This window comes from Arachis ipaensis, chromosome B9 (genome assembly GCF_059453495.1).
Source record: "Arachis ipaensis isolate K30076 ecotype BB chromosome B9, ASM5945349v1, whole genome shotgun sequence".
Taxonomy (NCBI): Eukaryota; Viridiplantae; Streptophyta; class Magnoliopsida; order Fabales; family Fabaceae; genus Arachis; species Arachis ipaensis.
The window spans coordinates 18691041-18709957 of record NC_142444.1 but is presented as its reverse complement, the minus strand read 5'-3'; the positions used below and the strand labels follow the sequence as shown (position 1 = coordinate 18709957).

Below are 18917 nucleotides of genomic sequence, written 5' to 3'. Positions count from 1 at the left end.
TATATATATATAAGGATTAAAAAAATATTTCGAGTAGACAATAACATCTAATATAAAAACTCAAGAAAAATGATATTAAAAATATTATATAGATAAATATTCACCAAAATAATTACTTTATTATTTAAATGTCTCTATACTTTTTTAATAGAAGTATTTTTGTGTCCTTATATGAAGGGTTATGTGTTTGGTAAAATCTTATATATTTTAAAAAATTATGTTTCTTGGCTTTTCAAAATTTAATTTTTTAAAATCATAACAGTTATATGTTTGGTAAACAAATAAAAGTGACTTTTAATAAGTATAAGTTACAATAATAATATTTGTAAAATAATTTTATAGACATAACAATGTTATAGAGAATTAGCTAGTTTTATCATTTTGAAAACCACATACACAAGCTAGTTTTGGAAGTATATATCTTTATAGGCAATTTCAAAATTACTTTTTATAAACTACAAGTGTAATCATATAATCTTTTTAATTTATCAATAAAATGAGTTGTTTTTACTTTCAAAAAATACAAACACTTCTCCGATAAATTTTATTAAACTCATCCTAAGAAAAGTTAAATAAATAATATGATAATATGACAATTGTAATATGTTCTTTATGAATTAATTATAGACATTTGTGCTTATGGTAAATAAATCAAATTTTTTGTGCTCATGTACTATGGCAATTGTAATATCTTCTTTATGTTAGTTATAGACATTTTATTTTGTTCAGTTTTTGTTAGTTTAATTTAGCTTCTTATTCTATGAGTTTTGATATAAAACTACCAAAAACAAATAAACAAAAGGCTATTGATGTTGTTTATGCAATTATTATGATGAGTTTTTTTTTTTTTTTTGGGAGTATATTAGAGTATATACAAATGCTCATATCAGAATTTTTTTTTTAATTTGATAAAGATATAGGCAGATTTTTAAAGTGTGGCAATAGATTCATCTAAGCACACAATTCAAAAAGCGTGACAATAAATTCAAATTTAGTCATGTTTTTAAAAGTGTGGCTGCAGGTTTTGTGTTAGGCACGCTTTAAAAGCGTGGCTACAGATTGAAAGAAATTGCCACGCTTTAAAAGCAAGTCAATAGTCAATAGATCTTCAATAGTTAGCACATTTTTCCACTAAAAAAGCATATCCAAAAAGTTAGCGTAGCAATTGATTCCAAAAAGCGTGGTCATAGAAAATTGGTCACGACTGAACAAGTGACCCTTTGAAAAATGTAGCAGTAGCTCAAAACATGACCAGTTTTTATTGCCACACTTTTTTTAGCTTTCTATAACTTTTAAAGGGTCGCAAAAGACAATTTTTTTTTTGTAGTGCAACACATGCATTAAGCAAGTTAAGAGTCTGGTTTATTTTCGTTTCCATTTTCTATTTATATTTTAAAATTTTTTACTTTTAAAATTTCAATTTATCAATAAAAATAAAAAATTTGTTACTTTAATTTTTGCTATTTTTTCTTTTCCTTTTTTTTTAATCATAAAAGTATTCAAAAGTGAAAATAAAGAACACAGACCCCTATAAGTGAGAACAAAATCTGTAAAGATATATATTTAATAAATATTATGATTAGAAATTTCATTTATTAAAAAATATGGTTTAGAATATCTTATTTTATACATACAAGTTTAAGAACTTTATATTAAGAATTAGTTTATGAGCTAGGCTTGACTTAGACAAATTCAATTGAAATAATATAATATTCTGTCTATTTTCTGATCATTACTAGATTACTAATATATGTTTATTTAATTTGTGCAAATTTCACATATTAGAATTTTAAACATAAGAAGAATGTGTTATATTACATTTTTATCGATTTTTATCAAAATCTGAACATTTTCTATTTCATGAGCTAATTTTGAGATTGAAAATAAATATATTCAAAAAATTAAGATATTTGATTCATAATATAAGAAATGCGTAGAGTAGATGTCATCTTTTCTTTTTTCTTCTCTTTTAATTTCACATGACAAAAAATTAAATTAAAAAAAAAAAACAAAGAAAGCAAGAAAGAAAGTAAGAGTATGCATTCATTTCACATTACAAATTGCAATCAACCTATCACGTGCGTGATTTTCATATTAAAAATACTATTTCTACGTTAAAATTAATTATTATGTATTTATATATAAATATATATTTAATTTAATTAATTTTTAATATATATTTTATATTTTAATATATATTTTATTTTAATAATTAATTTTAATATATACTTAACATGATTTTTCCGTATATAAATCGTAACCATCTATAGCCTTGAAAATAACCAGTACCACACCCTTTTTTGGCAGTATCATAATGCCATTCCTATAAATATTAATAACATGCTTCGTTCTGAATGAGATGGAGCCCCCCAGTTTGCCACTTGGTTTAATATATACAGGTGAAGACATGTTGGCATCGTATTAAAGTATTGTCATATTTGTTATTTATCGTGCCATTTTATTCTGATATATAATATAGATAAAAAAAATTGTAACTGAATTGAATATTTACTGTCATACTACTCTATATGCTTTTTTATATTCAAATCTTTTAAAAAGTTTGTTATGTTTGATTATTAAGGTAACGACAAATGTTAATATGCTCTGGAAAAAATTAGAGAGTGTTGTGTTCCTTAAAAAATAATTTGTTATTCAAACTTAAAGAGGAAAAATAATGATAGTCACCCAGATTACTCTATTAATATAACCTTATTTTGAAGATGTTGTGGTTTATATTTTATAATTGGCGGATTCAAGCTCGCAAATCATGCATGTGTCGAGCATTGAGCACCTCTCTTATAGCACTCTTACTTAGCTTATTTAGTAAAGAACATTTAGGGATATAATATATAAAATAATTCACATATATTAATTAGAAAGAACTAATAATGTACATAAAAAAAAGTTTATTTCATTGTATAAGTATACCTAATTAATTACATATGATGTCAGTTAAAAATGGTGTGTTTAAGGCTCAATTCAATTGAAATCCGATTCAGATCCAAACATATTTTATTAGGTCTGAATTTGTCATTTTTGTTTGATATAGTTTTTGAATTGATTGCTTTGGCCATGCTGATAAAACTTAAAATTATGTTATATTTTATATTTAATTAATATTTTTTATGATACAGTATTATTTTCAGAAAAATTTACATAAATAAAATAATTGAGATTTATATTTATGTAAATACAACAATCTAAAATTGATTATATCAGTGTCATATTTTAACTCTATATAAATTACAGCTGCTAATCACAGTTTAGCATTTGTACATAAACCACAAAATTTCTACTGCGGTTTATCCACAATCGCATGTACGATCTCTAAGTGAAACTTGATATATGCCAAGTGAGAAGCTATCAGTAAGAATCGTCTCAGCCACAGTATACTTGGAATGATATCTGTCGAACAAAGTGACGGTAAAACATTTCGAATCTCTCAAATTGCGCTCTATTGCTTTCACCAAAGCTTGGCAGAATTGATTACCAGTCCCCAATTGCACCTCTGTTGTTTGTCTTCGGATAACAAACAGCTCTGCAAGACTTCCATATGTGGACTTGACCAATGATGTGACTGGGAGGTTCCTTGTACTCTTTAAGACAGAATTAACACATTCAGAGATGTTGGTGGTCATGTGGCCAAAGTGTCTGCTGCTATCCTGGTGCTGGGTCCACTTATCATATTCCATTTGGTTGACCCAATCACACATAGCCGGATTCGCAGTCCGCATAATATCGAACCAATAATCAAACTCTGCCTCGGTCTTCGCATATGCAGCATTCATAAGTAGCCTCTTTGAGTCTTGACCCTTAAAACTCAGCAAAAAGTTTGCCACCATATAACGAATGCAGAATACTCGATAAGCACGCGGAGGTAGCCAGCCACTATTACGGACTTCCAGGGCAGCCTTGATGCCATTGTGCCTGTCGGAGATAACAAGAATATCCTCTTGTGGCATCACATGCTATCGTAGGTTGGACAAAAAAAAGATCACGATTCTGCATTTTCTCCTTCCACAAGTGCAAACGCAGCCGAAAAGATGTTCAAGTTTCCATCTTGCGCTATAGCTAGAAGCAAAGTACCTCCATATTTGCCATACAAATGAGTACCATTAATGCTCATTAGTGACCTGTAATGTCAAAAGGCTTCAATACAAGGAGAAAATGTCCAGAAAAGACGATGAAAGTACATTGTAGATTCATCAACCTGATCCCCAACTCTAACTGGAGAAAGTCTTCAACACAGCAATTGTGCTGGCCATGGTGAACTGGACTCCAAGCATCCAACATGGCAACTTGCCATAGGACTCTTTCCAATCTCCATAGATTTGTGATGTTCCTTTCTGCTTTGCCAGCCAAACGTTCCTGTAAGTAGGCCTGAATCTATATGTTGCTTCTGTTGCTTTTTTTTTTGAACAAAGGAGCTCAACACAGTACAGTGGAGTGAAAACTAACAAAAATAAAGAACATGTAAAATAATACAGAAAGCTATCCCTAGTGTCATCTCCGGCATTGCCATCAACAACAAAAGGGGTCCAAACCACACCACTCTGTATAACTGACTATGGATTTCTGGAACACCTCCTCCGTACTTCCTTCCTTGTTATTGAAGATCCGCTCCAAACGTTCCAAATAACCGAGAAAAAACATATGAGTCATTTGTTGCCCTCCCCCTTCCTGTTAGCAACACCTGTCCAACTTTCGAAGTGTTCTTTTAGTGAACCCGGAATAGACCACAATCTCCCAAAGTCAGATAGCCATTGACACCACACCTGCCAAGTAAACTCACAGCCCAGAAACAAGTGATGAATATATTCAGCATCTTTGTTACACAGCACGCATATGTTATAACCATGACTAATAATTCCCAGTCTATGCAATCTTTCTTTAGTGTTCACTCTTCCTATCAAAGTAAACCAAATAAACAACTCCACTCGTGGTGGAACCAAGCCTTTCCAAATAGTTCTGGTGAAGCTATAGCTGGTTATTTCCTCCGAGAACGACTCTGACTGCACCACCTGCACAAAGGAGTTAGTTGAAAATATACCTTCCTTGTCGAACTTCCAAACAACTCTGTCATGCTTATCATGTGCTAGCTTAATTGGCCTTAAAGTTTTCGTGTAATTGATCCACTAATTCCAACTCCCATTGGTATAAGTCTCGCCTCCACTGGAAGTTCCAAATCCATTCTAACCCATCCCAAAACCCACAATCCCCTATAACAGATCATTTTTGGTTTGAAACAGAGAAAAGCCTCGGAAAACTTATCTTTAGTGAACCACTTTGTAGCCAGACATCTTCCCAGAATCGAGTCCGCCTTCCATCACCCACCTCTATAGATAACCCCGTAATCATCTTATTCCTCACATTAGTATCCCTGATCTGCATCTGGCAGATATCCTTCCATGGGCCTCCTCTAGAAGGTAATGTCTGAGCCGATAGCATCACATTGGGGTTCAAGTCATAGCAAGAGCACACGATCTTCTTCCATAAAGGATACTCCTCTTTTGAAAACCGCCACCATCACTTGAAAAGAAGTGCAGTGTTTCTAATCACTGCATCACCCACCCCCAGCCCGCCCATATTCTTAGGTGCCTGAACCAACTCCCACTTAACAAGTGCCAAACCATTTCTACCTTCCTCCTTGCTCCACAGGAATCTCCTCTGCAACGATATCAACTTTTCTACCATTGCCTTCAGCATCTTATACAGACTCAAGTAGTACACCGGCAGGCTATTTAACATAGATTTAATAAGGACAAGCTTACCCGCTTTATTGAGTACTTTTGCCTTCCACAAGCTGAGCTTCTCCTCAACCTTGTCAATTATCGGTTTCCAAGTCCTAACCAGTCTAGGGTTAGCTCCTAAGGAAATGCCAAGATATCTTACTGGAAGGCTGGCTTCCTTACATCCCAATAAGTTGCACATATTGTAGGACCACTGCTGTTCGTAATTTATTGGGATTAAACTTGATTTATCAAAGTTAATGGTTAACACTGACATCATCTCAAAGCATCTTAGCAACCTGGCATAGTTCCTGATGGTCTCCTCCTCTGGTGGACAGAATAATATAGTATAATCTACAAACTATAGATGTGATAACTCTATATTGTCCTTTCTAATCAGCAGTGGCTGAATACGTTTGTTCCTGACTGCCTCCCCTATCATCCTATGCAGAATATCAACAACCAGAACAAATAGAAATGGAGATAGTGGATCACCTTGTCTCAAGCCCCTCTCCAACTTAAACGGTTTAGATGGAGAGTCATTAATCAGGATCGACATAGACGCTGTACCAATATACTCCTTCACCCATTCCCTCCATCTCCAGCCAAAGCCCATCTTCTGTAGCACTATATCCACAAAATTCCATTTTACCCGGTCATAAGCTTTCTGGAAGTCTAGTTTAATGATTGCCGCTTTCTTCTTCCTTGCCTTTAACCAGTGCACTGTTTCACAAGCAATAAGAGCCCCATCATGTATTTTCCGATCCTTCACAAATGCGCTCTAAGTCTTCCCTACCAGACCTGTTATGACTGATCTCATCCTCCTAACCATCACCTTGGAGATTACTTTATAAACACAACCTACCATGCTGATCGGCTGAAGGTCCTTGATCTTCTTTGCTCCGGTAAACTTAGGTGCAAGGGCCACCCAAGTAATATTGGAATCAGAAGGCAATCTTGACAATCGAAAGAAATCCAGAACAACTGCTATGAACTCTGCCACAATCTCATCCCAGCACTTCTTGATGAAATTCATGTTATACCCATCACTCCCTGGAGCCTTGGATGATTCACAATCCCAAACAGTTTCTTTAATCTCCTCCATTGTCGGTATTCTCTCCAGAGCTATCGAGTCTTCTTCATTAATCCGATTTACCAGTCCGTCCCTGAAACCCACAACCGGTGATCTCTCCTGGTGATACAGATCTTTATAAAAATCTCTGATAGCAATCTTGATCCGAGCTTGATTTCTTATCAACCTTTCGTTGATTACCAGTGCATCAAGTCTATTGTTTCTTCTCCTCGCTGAGGCCAAGTTATGGAAGTACGTAGTGTTCTTATCCATATCCTTCACATGCTTTGAGCGCGACATCTGTTTCCAGTGTATTTCTTTTCTGACATACCACTGCTTGTAGCAGCTTACTAGCGCCTTCCTTCTAGCCTCCATAGTACCATCATAAACTCCATTTGCTACCAACTCGTCTATCTTCCTTATCTCCTCCTCAAAGCACTGTATTTTCTTATCCATGTCACCAAATTTCTCCTTATGCCATCTTCCCAAAGGCACTGTTAAAGCCTTCATCTTTTCTGTGAATTGTACCGCACCAAGATTCCTCCATTCTTCTCTGACCAATCTTAGGAAACCGCCATGTATAAACCAGGAATCCAAGCTATGAAATGGTCGAAGGACACCTCTGAATATAGTATCCTCCACGATGATTGGACAGTGATCTGACAGGCCTCTCGGCCTCCTTTTAACCGAATCTCCAAAAACTCCTCCGTCCATTCTATACTCAGTAAAACTCTATCATGCGACTACAAGAGCGGCCTCTAAACCATATAAATTTACGATCATTCAACGGTAGATCCACTAACTGCATGTCTTGTATCCAACACTTAAAATCTTCTGCAGACCCTGTTAACCTGTCCTGACCTTTCCTCTCTTCCACCTGAGTAACCTCATTAAAGTCACCCATGTAGCATATTGGAACTTGACATAAACCAGCTATAAAACTCAGCTCCTCCCACACAACAAGTTTTTCCATTCTAGTATGAGCACCATATACTAAACAGAAAGCACAAGGAAAATTATTTTTCAATAAGACTCCTTCGACACAACCATCTCTCCCCTTTGTAGCAGTTATTCATTCTAAATAGCATGACATCCCACATTAACAACAGCCCCCCAGACGTGCCATCCAAGCCTACATACTCCCACCCCACAATATCGCTCCCCCCAATAACAAATTACATCAAATTTAGTGACAACTTGCATTTTAGTCTCAATCAGACCTAACATATTCAGCTTCTGTTTATTTTTTAGATCTTTATCCATACTCAGCTTACCAACCCCCTTAACCCCCTAACATTCCAAGAGCTGAAAATCATTTTAAACCTTTGTTACACACCTTTTTGAGCTTTCTCGGTCTACATCGACGTGCCTTTTCTTTCTGCTTAGCCAATCTCCTCTTCTGAGCAAGCGCCTCATTCTGTTCTTGAAGAATCGCCATTATGTCATCATCCTCGCTGCACTGAACCGCTCCGGATTCTACTGCCAGCTCCCATGCCTTTTTATTTTCGACCATCTGCGCTTTTCTTTCCTAATTCATACCACCACTGAGCCCCCTGGTTCCCGGATTCAACAGCCACACCTGTCCATTATCACCACTGCCCTCATCAAGCCTTGCACAAGCCAGATTCATACCATCTGCACATGTCTCCTTGGCCTCTCCCTCAAGCCCATCTGCCCTGGAGGAACCGACCACTTCTATCGCCGGCAGAGAGTTCACCGAGGACGAAGAGGTTCGGTCCAATGGATCCAACCCAGCCGCGCCGTGTCCAGCCACCACACCTACAGAGCTGCACTCAACTCGACAACCATCATGATGGCAAGCTCATGAGTCGCTGTTGCATCGTGCTTCACCGGCGCCACCAGCATCTAGGCGCATCCCTCCGGCACGGGTGTACGCAGCTGCGCACAATCCAGGAGAAGGAAAGCATGCGTCCAGGTGGAGTCCAACCCGACCCCTCGTCTTGGTCCAGCCTTCCTCATCAGCACCATTTGGGCCTTCGGTTGGTGTGAAGCAGCCCATATCCCTTACTGTCTCACTTCTGCCATCCGCCTCCTTAATGGGCCAACCCTTAAGCCTGTTTGCTTTTGTTTTTTCTTACAACAGCCACCAGATTTTTGCCCATCAAGCCCATAATCCCAACTAGCCATTCTTTCAGACTCACCATCAATAACCAGATCACGACATCCCTTGAATTCAGCTAAGCCATCAATAACAGCATCCTCCGTTACCCTCAAAGTTTTAAAGTCAATTAAATTGCAATAACTCCATTCATTCAAAATATTTTCGGGAATTACCAATCTATCCTTATCAGCTTCTCCCTCTCTTGGCACCCCATCAACTACCGGATCTCTGCTTGTCACTGGTACTATCGAGTTCAAGCTGCTTGTACCCACAATCTCGCAAGCTTCTGGGGGACTAGTTTTGCTCACGTCCTGAAGCTTACAATTTGTTCCAAAACTCTCGTATCCAACCTCTTTAACCAGGACGTCGAATCCACTAGTACCAATAGTGATGTGAATCCACTCACTGATAGTGTCCATAAGACAAGTATCGATTTGTACCCGTCCCACGCTAAACGAGAGACATGATTTCGTGGCTTCGTCGCACCATACAACTTCTCCCCATTGACTGCCTATCAGCTTGAACGTCTCCTCAGACCACGTATGCAAAGGGACACCAAAACACTCGAGCCATACCCTTCGAGTTTCGCTACGCTCCTCCTCGTCCCATCTCCATACGCTATGGAAGAAATTCAAGATATTGTTCATTTTGAATGTGAAGGCTTCTTCAGCACTTAAAATACTATCAAAAGTCAGGAGTGCTTTGTACGCTCCTAATTCTCTTACTTCCACGACTTGCGGCACATTCTTTCTTATCATGTCCCTCAGGGAATTGTAGTCGATAGCCTTAGTCGTACCGCCTATTAGGCTTCTCTGCAACCAGACCAGGTTCTCTTTTGCCACGGACACTTCCATCTTCTTCGTCCACCCATTGCCGTGAGGGTCTCCTTTTTTCCCCTCTTTCCTTACCTCTTCCACTTTTCTCCCTGGAGCCTTTTGGCTAGCCTCATTTTGAGGTTGAAACTTTACTGTATTCTGAACGTCAGGTGCCTCCTGATGTCTCTTGATATTCGTCGCTTCGTTGGTACGTCGATATCGAGCTTCTCCTACCGAAACTACCTTGCCTTGTAGTCTCGTCCTATTCATTTCCGCAATAGCCTTCAAAGCTCCACCTTTCGTTGTATACCGGATGAACGCAAAGATATACGCTGTTCCATTTTTTTGTTTCCGTGATAAGTAAATATCATTTATGCGTCCCGTCCAGTTGAACAAATGATATAGCTCCTTCTTCGATATGTCTTCTAGAAGATGTTCTACAAAGATAGAAAATGATTCGTTTTCCAAACAGTAGTACTCTTCTCGATACCAAACCCTAGGATCTCTGTTCAAATGCCTAACTCTACCCTTCCCGGTGTTTTTCACCCCTCATTTCTCTCTCTCTCTCTAACTCTCATTTCCTTAGATGGGAGCTGCAATCAATCAATCCTTATCTTTTCTTTCTCTATCAATATCATATAAACAAAATTCAAACTTAGTCCCCATCTTACATGTGGATGCATTGTATGTTATAAAAGCAAGAAAAGTTGCATGGCCCGCTTCTGTTGCTTCTTGCAATACCTTTATCATAACTGCAGCATCCGCTCTAACTAACCGAAAGATTCTCGCACAAATGACGTGGTAATCAAGCTGTCAGTGATCGCTTGAAATCGATGTAACTAAGCAAGTCTGCGGTCCATTATGCCTTCTAACCTCCTAGTTACCTTTTCGTGCATGAAGTGAGATGCGAATCAACCAAGTACAACCTTTGCCAAATTCCTTACATTTCCCATGGTACTTAAGATGATCTGACTCTAACACCCTGCACTCGACTTCACAACGGACGCTAAAATCCTTCACACTTAACACAACTTCCTCTTTACTCTAGAATGATTGCCCAATCTAAATTTCTATAGGAATGGTTCCATGATACAATTCTTGATCCCTAAAGCCAGCATCTACGTCCGGCTGTTGCCCAGTAGGCTTCAAGTTTAGGATTGAAAAATGTGGGTACTACTGTGTGCCGAAACTTGGTGGGCCATACTGTGTACGTAGAATGCTCCTTGTATCATCATCACTATCCCAACTATATCGACAGGCTCTTCGTCCGAATCATCCTCTCACATTGCATTCTCAACTCGATCAGGTTCACTGTCGCCTACACAATTAAGAACCATGACAGGAGAACTAGCAATCTCAATTGCCAGCTGTCAGAATGAACAGTTCTCTAATGCTCCACAACCATCTTCATCCGCACGGTTCAAATCAACTACAAAGGATGGAGATACAACGAACGGACAAGCCGGTGCAACCACAGGCATCGAGTTGGAAGCACCCCTCAAGGCAATCAACAGAAGATTCAGAGCTGATGCTCCAGAACTGTCAACACCATCCTCCAACTTTGCATATAGCTCGTGTGTTCTGACCTCTGAAAAACTTCTCTGACGATGAAACAGAACCTGCAGATCTTCATCAGACCCTATCACAAACGTATCATACTTCACACTGGTTGACACCACTGCAATAGGGATCTTATAAAATAACTTCTTCACCCACGCACTTAGTCCCAAAACACCCTAAGCTTCTGCAATATACTGATTTTTTAAATCTGACAAGGTATTCAATGAACGGATAAATACACTCATTGGTTTCTTATCAGTGATTTTGCTTTTATGAATTTTTCCAGAAAAATGCACTAGTGCTAAGAAACTATCATCCTCACTAGACATTGTGAAAATGACACTCTCTTTGATAATTACCTTCAATTAGTATATATAGAGCCTACAACCTTCATAAACTACAGTAGGGATCTCGCGGTTTATGCACAAAAATTATCTCTTCATAAACTGCAGGAGGGATCTTGCAGTTTGTGTACAAACATAGCTCTTCATAAATCGCGATAGGGATCTTGTGGCTTATGTACAAATACTAAATCGTGATTAGCAGCCGTTGTTTATATATATAGAGTTAGAATAGGACACTGATGTAATCAATTTCAAATTATTGTATTTACGTAAATATGAATTCTAATTGTTTTTATTTACGTAAATTGTCTATATTTTTATTTTAAAATATTTTAGTTTTATATAAATATTATATAATATTTATTAAATTTAATATTTAAAGTTAAAATTTTATTAAGTTATTATATAAAATTTATGATATTAAATACATTAATTATATATAAATTAATCAATTTAAATCCATTTATTTCAAATTGTTTTAAAATCGAATTTAAGCCCATAAATCTACATCTAAATCAATAAAAAGAAAAAAAAAATTAATACTACATATTTAAAATTTTTTGTTAACAAAATTTAACTAAATTAGTATAACATAATAAAAATTAGCTATAACTAATATTATTATAAATTTTATTATTTAATTTAATTTAATTTAATTTATAAAAAAATTTAGATGTATACATTATTCAAAAGAAAATCTACATGTAAGTCTAATTAAATCGGTCAATAAATCCAGGAGAACTTAAACTAACGCATGGGCCATTATTCTCACTGCTCAGTAGCTACAGCGTCATTCACCTTATGATTTTATTGTATGAGATTTTAATTTGAAGGAGATCACTTATGATTTAAGAGCACATCAATAGTTATTTCTCATTAATTGTATATGAGTTTCTTTTAAAATCACAAAAAATGAAAATAAGGTCACGTCTCACGTCAATAACGTCTCACGTCAATAAAATAAGAAAAATTTCTTGACTGCTGAGGAAGTAACTTTGACTGCTGAAGAAAATTTAGTTTAAGGCTTGGCGTGTGGATAAGTGCGCGTAGCCGCGTACAGGTGGTGATCAGGTGGGAAATTTTTTTTCGTGCTTTTAGTTTTTAACATAAAATGTTTCTTCTGCTGAAGAAATAATTATTGGATAGAGATATAGTTTTTTTAAGTGATAGCACCGACGATATATGAGTTTAGGAGAGAGAAAGTATATTTTGTTCCATGAAATTTCTTATAAATTATGGCTAATGAAAATTTAAATTAATGGTTAAGATTTAACAAATTTTAAAATTATATAATAATTAATAGTTATATTTAAATATTATAGAAATAGTTGCAGTAAGAAATTTTATTTAAAATAAAATGATAAATAAATTCTTAAAAATTTATATTTTAAACAGATTAATACCTAAAAAATATATTAATAAAGTTATCTAATATAACAGATGTGGAACACTAATTTATCTACGTTTATTATTTTAAAAAATTTTATTAATATTTTTTTTAAAGATTAATCTATTCAAAATATAATTTTTCATGAGTTTATTTGCCACTTTACTCTTTTATTTTTGTCCTTTTTTTTCTCTCTCGTACTTCATACAACCATTACCACCACTATTAAAACACCTTTTTTATTTATCAGCATACCTTACTATATAGGAAAAATGCTTAAAGAACCATGATGTTGTTCTTGGCAACCACACTCTCGATAGCTGCAAGTAGGTCATGCCGACACAAATTGCTATTGCCGACGTTCCTGCATCCATCAAGTGCTACCTGCTGCTACTACCATAACTTTCGTTGCCGTGAGCCAGAGGACCCGCCCATCTCCTTTACCTTCGAATTTTATTTACAAGATCGCCATCATCCTCCTTCACTCCGAACCGAGTCATAATTCGGTGTCTCCGTCATCGATCTCTTTTGTTTACCATCACTACCCATCAGTGATGAGCAAAAATTGAATCTCACAGATACCGGCAAGTGCACCGGATCACATAAGAAATACCACAGTTAGTGAATATCGTTCCCATGAGGATTAAAGGATTGAGCAATCAAAGAGCAGATTAAATACCTAATTAGATCAAAAGAACCTAGATTTAAAGAGGACAAGATTGTGTTTTGCTAAGAGCTTGAGAACCTTGAGTGCTTGAATGCTTATGGACAAGAAACTTGAATGTTGATTTGGCAGAAGACAATGATGGTGAGAATCAAGGGTTTCAGATGTGTTTATGCTTTTAGAAAAATTAAACCTTATTTACTCATCTTGAAGTTTGCAAGGATCTTTCATGAAAAATCTTTAGTAACTGATTTTCAATTCCTTGGTTCCTCAGTTTCTCAAGTATTAATTAGTCGTCAATTAATTAATCAAGAGATTAAGCACAAAAACTAATTTAATTTTCTAATAAGATTTAAAAGTAGTCCTCAAGTCGAATTACATGTCACATATTCAAGCTAGTCCTGTCTAGTTAAATCTTTAGAAGAAAAATACAATTTTCAAAGGTTGTTCTAATCCGAGTTATATGCCACTTATTCAAAATTAGAATGATTAAAAATCATGTATGTGTCGCACACTAATTGAACCACTATTCCTAGCCGAATTCAAAGAGTCATGTGAAAGTGTTTTCAAGATATAATTCAAATATCAAAATTTTCAATTATGATAAAATAATTCAAAAGAGATTAGCATACCTTTTGATATCACTAATCTGAATGAAGAATGAATAACTTAATCATGAAATAGATCAATGCAAAATTTCAAAATAAAATAAACGTAGATAACCCATAGAAAATATAAACAGAGCTCCTAACCCTTTGACAGAGGATTAGTTACCAATGAAAAATTAAAAGAAAACAAAACAAAAGAAATTAAAAGAGGAAGAGAGACACGTGAGGGATCCGAAGATGCTCCCCCCGGATGCCCTTCTCTTGTGAACAAAGTTCACTTATTTATATCCTAAATTCTAGAATTCAAATTCAAAACTAATCCTAACTTATCCTTTGTAAAGAAAGATAAGATAACTAACTACTTACTTCAAATTCAAATAAAAACAATAACTCAAATCTAATCTAGAAACAAATCATAACAACCAAATCTTTCATGTTTTTAGAAAGAACTAATAATTAATCTTCTGAAGTCTTCAATATTGTAAATGTGATTAAAGCTTTTAATGATGTGGATAATTAAGTTTGGGCCTTAATTGTTTCTTCCTGAGAGTTGTAACTATCCTTAAGCTGGGCTTGCATTAGAAGAAATTGATCAAAAGTCCAACACTTCCAAAGAAGACACACACGTCGGGCATGTATGTTGTCCGCCAGGCGTGCTGGAGTTGCAAGGGGAGTCCGCCGAGTGTGTTAGGAAGGTCACCGGGCGTAGGAGTGACGAAGGAAAATCGTCGGTTAAGAATTTATTTCAAAAAGAATTGCATTGCAAGTATAGTTCCAAACCAACAGATAACTCTGAATCAAAGTTTAATTTATTTGTCACTTAAGTCAAACCAATAGAAATACTGAGAGTATTAGATCTCAGGTTGTCTCTCAAAGGAATTGCAGGGAAGTGTGTATATTACTGGTTATGGGATATTTTTGGGATTTTGATGACAAGAAACAAGAAATGAAAAGTGCAAGAAAGTAAAGATCAAACAAAGAAATCAAATACTAAAAGACACTTTTGGCAAGGGTTAAGAATCAAGGTTTCCTATCTAGATCATTGACCATAACATGGCAATTACAAAGAGTTAATTCCACTTAGATTTCCTCTAACATTGGAGGGAGAAATCAAATGGACATAGTCGATCCAAAAACCAACTAACAACCCTAAATTGTTAATCACATTGGACATCAATAACATCAAGTCACCTAAGTCCTCAATATCAAAGCAAGAGTGCTAAAAATCTACCATAAAATTAAGAGAGACATTTTATCAAACACTTGGTGTGCATAAAAATAAGAGCATGGTAAATTACAAGAATAATAAAATGTAAGACTACCAATTGCAAGAAATCAATAACAACAACTAGATTAAACCACAACAAAACATAAAACATTAAATTGCATTAAAGAAAAGGGAATTAACAATATTGTTCATAAAACTAAAATTGACAAAATAAAGAGATTAACAAGTAAAACTAAGAGAATTAAGACAATAGAGCAAGGAAATATAAAGAGAGTTGAACTAAAACAAGAATTAAAACTTAGATCTAAGGAAATTTGATTTAAACTATCCTAAATTATAGAGAGAAGAGAGAGCTTCTCTCTCTAGAAATCTAACCTAAAGCAGGACTAAAACTCAATTATGACTACTTGGTTCATCCCTCTTCCATCCTTGGCTTAAAAGTATCAGAAATGAGTTGGATTGGGTCCAAACCCCCCTCCCCAGAAATTGCCACTCACGTGTTCTCTTTAATGAGGCACGTTCTGGTTAACTTGCATACGGGGCCAAATGCTCACGTACACGAGCTTGCACAAATCCACGGTCGCGTACGCGGACACACACTCGAGTACGCGGGACCTGTAAAGTTCCAAACTCAATTTCTTCATGAATTCTCCCACCTTGCTTGCATTTCTTTCAATCTATACTTGCCTTCTAAGCCTGAAATCACTCAACAAACACATTAAAGCATTGAATGGAATAGAAGTGAATTAAATTTATCAAATTAAGGGCCTAAAAATCATATTTTCAATTTTAGGCACAATTTAGGAGAAATTCACAAAACCATACATACTATTTCAATGAATAAATGCAAGAGAAGTCAATAAAATCCACCAAATTAAAATAAATAAATACCATAAAATGTAGATTTATCAAGGAGCTGTCCGCCAGGCATAGGAGCCATCTGCCAGGCACAGGAGCCATCCACCGGGCGTGCATGTTGCAGTGTCTGGGGTGCTATTTTTTGTGTCCTAAATATGGAGGTGGTGCATGGCTCAAAATAAATGTCAATTATAGACATATGTATATCATTTTGAAGCTCTGGACGTTACCTTTCTAATTCAACTAGAATTGCCTCATTTGGACCTTTATAGCTCAATTTATGACCGCTTGAGCGTGAAGAAGTCAGGGATGAGAACTTGTACACTGGGCTTATAATCATAGCCTCCTGGCGTGCATGCAATTTGGAGGTTTGGGCTCCACTTTTCTTCCTTTTAGACACGGTTTTGCTCCTTAGGCCACGCTTTTGCTGTACTTGTATTTTTCTTGTGAAGAAGCTTTGATTCTTATTTATTTTTGAGCTAAAAACTCCTGAAAATACCGAAACACTATTCCAACTCTAAATATTTGATTATTTATGTCTATTAGAAAACATAAGAAATTTGATTTCAAACCAAAGAAAATGAATGGAAAAAATCTTAAAAATTGCTTAAGATGACATGTCATCACAACACTAAACTTAAAACTTTACTTGTCCTCAAGCAAAAAGAAAAATAAACGGAGTTTAGCTTAATGAAAAAGATTTGAAAAGGTTTTCAAAATTGATTTTGAAAACAGAAGTGGGATTTATGATAATCCTTGTGATTACATTCGTCTTCTCTTATTCTTTATGGATATTGCATACTTAGACTTTAGGAATTTTCAAAAGCTGAAATCCGAATTTCATTATGAGAATTTTGGGCTTATATGACTTGAAGGCAGTTACGTCACATTTTAATTCGGAGGAAAGATCTTTGCGGCTTTTGACTCTAAGGGTTCTGTCGCAAGGCAACTCTTAATGGGATTCCGATCAGTAATCCCGGTCCATTTGGCCTAAGTTACCGGGTGATAAATCACCCTACGGATATAACTACGCAAGCCTCTCCTTGGCACAATCACCCCACAAGCATATACCTAGGATTTTATTTTTAGACATCGATGCCCAGATCTTCTTTGGACTTCTTAATGTTTTATCTTAGGGAAACTCTTTAAGCGGACTTTCAATCAATAATTCCAGTTCAGTTGGCCCAAGTTATCGGGTGATAAAGCACCCATCGGATTTACTTGCCAAAGTCTTTTCTTAAAATACAAACACCACAGACACATAACTAGGCCCTAGTCATTGGTTCTTAGAGCCTTATAACTTTTGATTTCTTTATCTTTCGAGACTCTTCCCCATTTTTTTGTACTGCTTCAAGAAATTGATTTGAATTCTCATAATACTTCTTCAAATTTCTGTTTTTGAGGATTCTTCTTCCATTTTCACAAGATTTAAATATTTCAAATTCATCAAATGTAATCACCTCTTTTAAACACCACCACTTTTGTTTAAATTTATTATTCAATCTTTTCATTAAGATATCCTCCATATAAAGTGATTGCTAAAGGAACAAGTATTCAAATTTTAAGTGTAAAAAAAATAAAAATAGAATATGTAACAGCCCAGACCACCCGCTAGCACGATATTGTCCGCTTTGGCACACAAGTTATAAGGCATGCTTCGTTCTCCTCCCCAACCGATGTGGGACCTTACAATTCACCTCCCTAAGAGAGCCCAGCACTCTCACTGGCACATCGATCCGGGCTCTGGCTCTGATACCATCTGTAACAATCCAGACCACCTGCTAGTACGATATTGTCCGTTTTGGCACACAAGGCCTCATGGTTTTGCCTTTGACGATAGGGATGATAGCCGAAGCCCCCACACTCACTCGTCAAAATGCGTCATACTAGGGAAAGGTATCCACACCCTTATAAGGCATGCTTCGTTCCCCTCTCCAACGGCGCTGGCATATCGATCCGGACTCCGACTCTGATACCATCTCTAATAGCCCAGACCATCTGCTAGCACGATATTATCCGCTTTGGCACACAAGGTCTCACGGTTTTGCCTTTGACTATAGGGATGATAGCCGAAACCCCCACACTCACTCGTCAAAATGCGTCATGCTAGGGAGAGGTATCCACACCCTTATAAGACATGCTTCGTTCCCCTCCCCAACCGATGTGGGACCATACAGAATATGCAATGCATGCATAAAAAGATAGAAAAAAGAAATAAACAGAAAAGAAAGAACACAATAAAAAGAAAATTGTTAACCACCAGAATATAAAATTCATCTTACCAAGATCTTACCAATTACTTGTTCCTCATTACTGTTTTCTTTATTCTTCATCATCCAGAGGCTCATGGTGTTACCGACACTAAACTTAAGGGTTTATACCAAAATTAGAATTTAACAAAATTTAGCAATAAATAGTGTAAGCCATATCAAAAAGTATACGTTCATAAAAAAGAAAGAAATAGGACGAATGCAACTATTAGTAAAGGAACAAGTAAAAGAAAATAAATTTTGATGCAAAAGAAAAAAAA

At 35.9% G+C, this 18917-nt stretch overlaps 1 protein-coding gene across 1 annotated transcript; it reads right to left on the bottom strand.

Moving 5' to 3' along the window:
• Window positions 1–8329: 8329 nt before the first annotated feature.
• LOC148543920 (uncharacterized) lies at window positions 8330–13529 on the bottom strand. The gene is made up of 7 exons (XM_088498779.1): window positions 13474–13529; window positions 13315–13393; window positions 11187–11357; window positions 11023–11105; window positions 10623–10720; window positions 8831–10175; window positions 8330–8588 (listed from the first exon to the last, which is right to left on the bottom strand). The coding sequence occupies exons 1-7, from the start codon at window positions 13527–13529 to the stop codon at window positions 8330–8332; spliced, it is 2091 nt and encodes a 696-aa protein (XP_088354905.1).
• Window positions 13530–18917: the final 5388 nt, after the last annotated feature.

Bases quoted from the DNA above. Each gene is read 5' to 3' on its own strand.
- LOC148543920 (XM_088498779.1), bottom strand. From the start codon at position 13,529: ATGACTCGGTTCGGAGTGAAGGAGGATGATGGCGATCTTGTAAATAAA. The intron at 11,358-13,314 runs GTTCTTTAAGCA...GAAGATCTGCAG, and splicing joins TTGCCAAGAACAACATCATG to GTTCTGTTTCATCGTCAGAG. The intron at 10,176-10,622 runs GTAACTAGGAGG...CTATCTTTGTAG, and splicing joins CTCACTTCATGCACGAAAAG to AACATCTTCTAGAAGACATA.